The following is a 5,473-nucleotide window of genomic DNA, read 5'->3' on the forward strand; positions in this document are numbered from 1 at the left end:
ATTACTGAACATCAGACTTCAGTGTAAAGGTGGCGGCGTCCTCATAGCCTCTTAGCGATCAATAAAGCCATTGATCAGTTGTATAGATCGGGCGTGATTGGAAGGAAGCTCACGTGGTAGTGCTTGAAGGTAAAACAAATTGAAAACAGCAAGATGTGTGTGCGTGTGTATCAGTATGTGTGTGTATGTGTGTGTCTGTATTATGCAGTTCATATGAAGGCAATGTGTGTTGTCGACATAAGAAATAGGGGGACTCGAAGTTGGATACATGGTGTGAACGAGCGTGCGTGCATGTGCGTTTTCTGAATATATATGTGTGTGCGTGCGCACGCAAGCGCAAGTCCCGTTAGTCCTTGGGTTGGTCCCTTGCTCTGTTTCTTCATTTTCATCCTCCGGTTCTGGAACCAGATCTTCACCTGTCGCTCAGTCAGGTTTAGCGCGCGTGCCACCTCATGCCGCCGGTCCCGCGTGAGGTACATGTTGAACAGGAACTCCTTCTCCAGCTCCAGCGTCTGGTATTTGGTGTATGGACACCGCTTCTTCCGGGATGAGCGCGCATGCAGCCAGTTGGCCGAGGGGTCAGCTGGAGGAAGAGAGAGAGAGAGAGAGAGAGAGAGAGAGAGAGAGAGTGAAGGGAGAGAGAGAGAGAGAGAGAGAGAGAGAGAGCAAAGGAAGACAAGAATTAGATAAATGCTCACATATTATTTGGAACTCTCTGTTCTCCAACAATAAAATAAAAAACACACCAACATCTAATTGAGTAAGTCTCCCTGTGCGTAAAAGTGGCACAACCTCGTGCGTAAAAAAAACCACCCCACCTGACTCTGCAATTGACACTTAAGTGCGTAAACTGGTTTTATGGTGGTGTCAACAGGGCCGCATTTTTGACACAAGTGGATCCGTGGCCGTTTTATTTGACACCACGTGGAAAGACAGACAGCCTGCTGCGTCCAACTTGCAGCTTTGAAGAGGAACAAGAACAGATCACCTCCATGGGCAAATTAAACACTAAAAATAGATAAAACACACTATGATCTCGAGGATATTCACTTTTAACATTTAACTCATTATAGGAGCTTAAAACTTGATTCTATGCATAATAAACGGAATAAATTGAATTCCCAATTTAAGCAACCGTCCAATAAGAAAAAGCTATAACTCAACTTAAAGCCTCCAGTGGCTGACGGCCAGACTTAATTACACACTGTATATTCATCTACAGTAATTGAAGGAGATATCTGACTTGTTTCTGGAGGTTTCTGCTTGAATGTGACCTTCATCGGATAAATAGAGGATGCTCTAATCGTGAAGGTAACGTTAGCAACCGACTCGTGATAACAGAATTGAAGCAGGGTCATTCAGAGCATCGGTTATGTGTGTTTGTGTGTGTGTGTGTGTGTGTGTGTGTGTGTGTGTGTGGTTAAATCAGATTGTGACCAAAAACGGGAGCAGAAAATTCTCTCTCGTGATGACAGCAAGAAACACATATGAGAAGATGTTCCACAGGCTAATACTGGCTTTTTTTTCTCCCTTCCTTTTCTTTTTTTTTGGCGTGAGGATTACATTGCAGCAATGCACGCTGTCACTGCGTCAGTTATGATTGCTCCAAAATTAATAAGCGGCGGGAAATTTATGGCCTGGTGGGATTAGAGGAGAGAGAAAAAAACACTTCTTGTGTTGTGCGCACCCTTCGCCTTTCATTAAGCTTACACACATTCCATTTCTTATTTCACACATTTGACACATCAGATCGTACTGGACTCGTTACAATGAGCAACGCTACACATTTCCTCTTAAATAAACACACACGTGAACTAATGAAGAGTCACATTCTCTTTACAGCAGCACTTTTTTTTTGCAAAACTCTGCAGTCAGAGTCATTAAGAGACTTCACGTGATACAATGGAGGATTTCTGTTGACATTCAGCAGTTTCAACACGCTTGGGAAAAATACAATAGAAACCTCTTCTTCCATTGTGGGAACTCCTGTTTATAATAATCAATAACAAACTAGACGCGTCGGTCTTAATTTTCAACAAAATTATGAATCATTGTCTCATGTTTTTGTCATGTCTCTTATTTTCCTTTTCTTTCATATTGCTCTTGTTTGCCAGGCCACCCCTGACTTCTCCCCCCCCCCCCCCCCCCCCCCCCCCCCCCCCCCCCCCCCCCCCCCTCGCCCTCTACAAACCCCACCACCAACGCTCCACCCCACTTTATGGCTTTCAGACCGATTGTAATTAGCAGAGACTTCTTCTTTGGGACGCTGGGTCTGGTTTAGAGCTGAGAGGTATCTGCTTTTTTTTTGCCTCTGAGAAGCACTGAGAAGTCTCAACTGCGAGGATAGCTTGCTGGGACTCTCACGGCACCGAGGCTCTTTAAAGGACAACTCCACCATTAAAACAGGAAAAAAAAGCACTTTCCTCATTTGGACTCTTTCTATTCCCTTAACATTTTTTTTTTAGTCAAGCTTAAATTGTAAGTTATCTAGAGTATCAATCTATAGAGGGAAACAAATCACAAACACCAGAAGATAAACATTGAAACAACTGTAAAAACACATTCTGTGAGAGGCGAGAGCTGGTTCTGGTTCATTTCCAGTTCTGCTCCTCTAAATAAAACCTGTAACCAAGAGCAATCATTCCCTGTGGTTAAGTAAAGCTCTGCCTCCTGTCAATCACAACCCAGTCAAGCCAACAAACAGACTCTTTCACAGACTCTCTACAGCCTGTGAAATGGAAAAGGAAATAAAATGTACATAGATAAAGCTTTGATTTGCTGCCTTCCTATTGGAAGTAGCTGTAGTGAGAATGCATGTATTTCTTAGTTGTTAATATAACCAGCTAAGACAAATGAAAAATGTCTTCATAAAACCTATAAAAGACTGTCTACGATGATGAAAAGCAGCGGGGAGAGACACGTAAAGCAGAAACAAAGGGCCCTATGGTGTTATTGCCTTTAAAGATGCTGTTTCTTCACTGCATTTTTATCTGTGACACCATCTCAGTCAGCAGTGCAGTTCCAATCCAAATGTGACTCCAAAAGGGGATTCCACTCTGGATTTATAGTTTAAAAAAAATGTTGGTTTATGTAGAGTCATTGGCTGTTTTTGTTAAAGCCTTCCTAAGGCAGTGGAAGTCAGACTGAAAGAAACACAGTGCACATGCAGTCCTAACCATCAGGGTGAATTTTGGAATATAAGCTCCATCTAAATCAGTTAGGGCAACCCTAGAGCCAAAAAGCTTCTCTTGTTGCAGTCTAATCGCAAAAAAACGAGATTTATTGTCGCATGCACAGCCAGGAGCAGATCAGGTCTGCGGGGCAAGGGGTTATAAAGGAGATTTTATGTTCAAATATGAAACGCAACCACAGTCTTCTGCCTTAAATGGCATAAGGGATGATCTTATCACTCACATGTCATGGGCTTCAGCGCCTTTTGACGCCAAGCAGGGAGAATTAGAATATGTGTTTCCCTCCCCGAGGACCAGCCTTTTTTTCCAAACTGAAAGTTGCCAGTTTGGGTGGGAGGCACTGTCTGTCTTCAATTTCACTGGTAATATTTTACTGCCATGACAATCATAGTTGCTATTGTGCCAAGCCAATTCACAAAAATGCAGATGACATCCATGGCAATTAATTTTTTTCCCCCCCTCTAGTAGTAAACAAAGAAGTGTTTTTGTGTGGCAACATGAGCAGCAAACTGTGTTACTGTAGCTCTATGCTAGAGTAGATTATTCTCTAAATTGTAATGGTTTAAATACATATGCAAAGCTTTTATTCTTTATGGAAGCCCATTACTGCCAAAAAATAAAAATGTTTGGAATGTCAAAACAAACAAATAAATAAATAAAATAATTCAACACTAAGTAATTTGTTTTCCCTTAAGTCACATTTCACAATAGTTAGTCATAATGTTTAAATAGTAAGAAAAAAAAGGAAGAGTATGACGTGGTTTGTCTTGGTTTGATGGTATGTCATAATTGGGAGTTGCCATGACTATTTTTAATTTTGTCTTTCCAACCATTTCATCCACTATTTTTTCTTCCATAATTCTTTAAAGCCTAGACACAATACAAGCAAAACAAGACATGTTCCAAAAGCAGAAATATACCCCAAAACTGAGCAGTTCCTCATTAATGAATCAGTTTTGGTAGTTTGCTCGTGTCTTGTCTATCATCTGTTTTTGACTTTCGGACAAAAATGAACATGAAATGAAAATGTGAGCGTGTCGTGACTGAAAGAACATCAGATTCATCAGCAAAATCGAATCAACTGACACAACAGTCCAGTTCTAGAGATTAAGGAGACGTTTGTTCTCAAAGAGAGACGAGAAGTTCCATCTGAAATATCGGGGGGAACTAATTAAGGACGTGATCGTAATTTGTACAAAAAGATAAACACATTTCCTGTTTAAAATGTACAAAAACATCGAGACTGTGCGGGCTCAATTAGGGTGGTTTCTAAATGTGAGCAACCCCATGATGAAAGAGTCTTTTTAGAAAAAAGTCAAGGCATCTGAATCCTTTGAGAAGCATTTCTTGTCAGTTTGGTGGTATAATCTCAATATTAGTTATAGACGCTAGACTGCAAGGCCAACATGGCTTCCAATTATGTACACTACATCACCCAAACCCCTGTACCTGTGTGGATCTGACAAAAAAAATAGCCCTCCCCTCTCTAATCCCTGCCACCCGAGTTAGTTAGCAACCGTCATCAGTAAATACGTCCTTAATACCCTCTGGAATCAATTTCCTCCAGCATTGGCCAGCATGTAGGAGGATCGATTTCATCTCAGAGCAAAATAATGCCTGGTAAAGAGGTGAGGAGAGGATGTGAGGGGTGGGGTGGAAGGGGGGGGGGGGGTGCTTTTGTCACACGGTAAAGTGGGTGCTTTGCATTCCCCGGGTGTATAATCACCTCCAAGACCATCCATTACCCTCAGAGCTGTGGCGCGACCGTGGCTGTCACCCAGGATGACGGACCGGTTGAAGGGGGGAGCGTGAGGGGCGGTGGAGGAGGGCCGTGAGTTGTGGTGGACGGCGTAGATAGGTCCGTCTTTTTCTTTTTCTCTAAGGGGGGGGGGGGGGGGGGGGGAAGAAACAGCGCGGACAGAAAGGAACAGAGAACACAGTCTTAACTTGAAGTTCTCTCTCTGGACTAAATCCATGTAGCTCCAGAAGCAATGTCTGGTATGTATGTGACATGGACAGGCACATACATATAAAGACTGATATTCCCCCTAAATCTGTCAGCTGTAGCCTTTGGCCCTGCAACATGATGTGTTCGATTGTTGGCGAATGTGTGCCTTTGCCTATGTGTGTCCAAAGTGATGAATGCCGCTTGCATGGAAACAGTGACCGAATCGGCTACAAGACTAATATCACATCCCATCTCTTTCTCTCTTTCTACCTCCCTTTGCAATTTCACCCTAATAGTTCCAGAAATTGACCCCTCATATATCCCAAAGGCACGT

At 42.7% G+C, this 5,473-nt stretch overlaps 1 protein-coding gene across 1 annotated transcript in view; it reads right to left on the reverse strand.

The window, feature by feature from the left end:
* Positions 1-346: 346 nt before the first annotated feature.
* The window catches only part of hoxb9a (homeobox B9a), a 12,125-nt gene continuing 6,998 nt past the window's right edge, over positions 347-5,473 (reverse strand). The window contains 2 exon segments of the mRNA XM_062438580.1: positions 347-364; positions 366-583. Coding sequence (XP_062294564.1) covers positions 347-364; positions 366-583 — 236 coding nt within the window.

The sequence above is a fragment of the Scomber scombrus genome, chromosome 18, assembly GCF_963691925.1.
Source record: "Scomber scombrus chromosome 18, fScoSco1.1, whole genome shotgun sequence".
Lineage (NCBI taxonomy): Eukaryota > Metazoa > Chordata > Actinopteri > Scombriformes > Scombridae > Scomber > Scomber scombrus.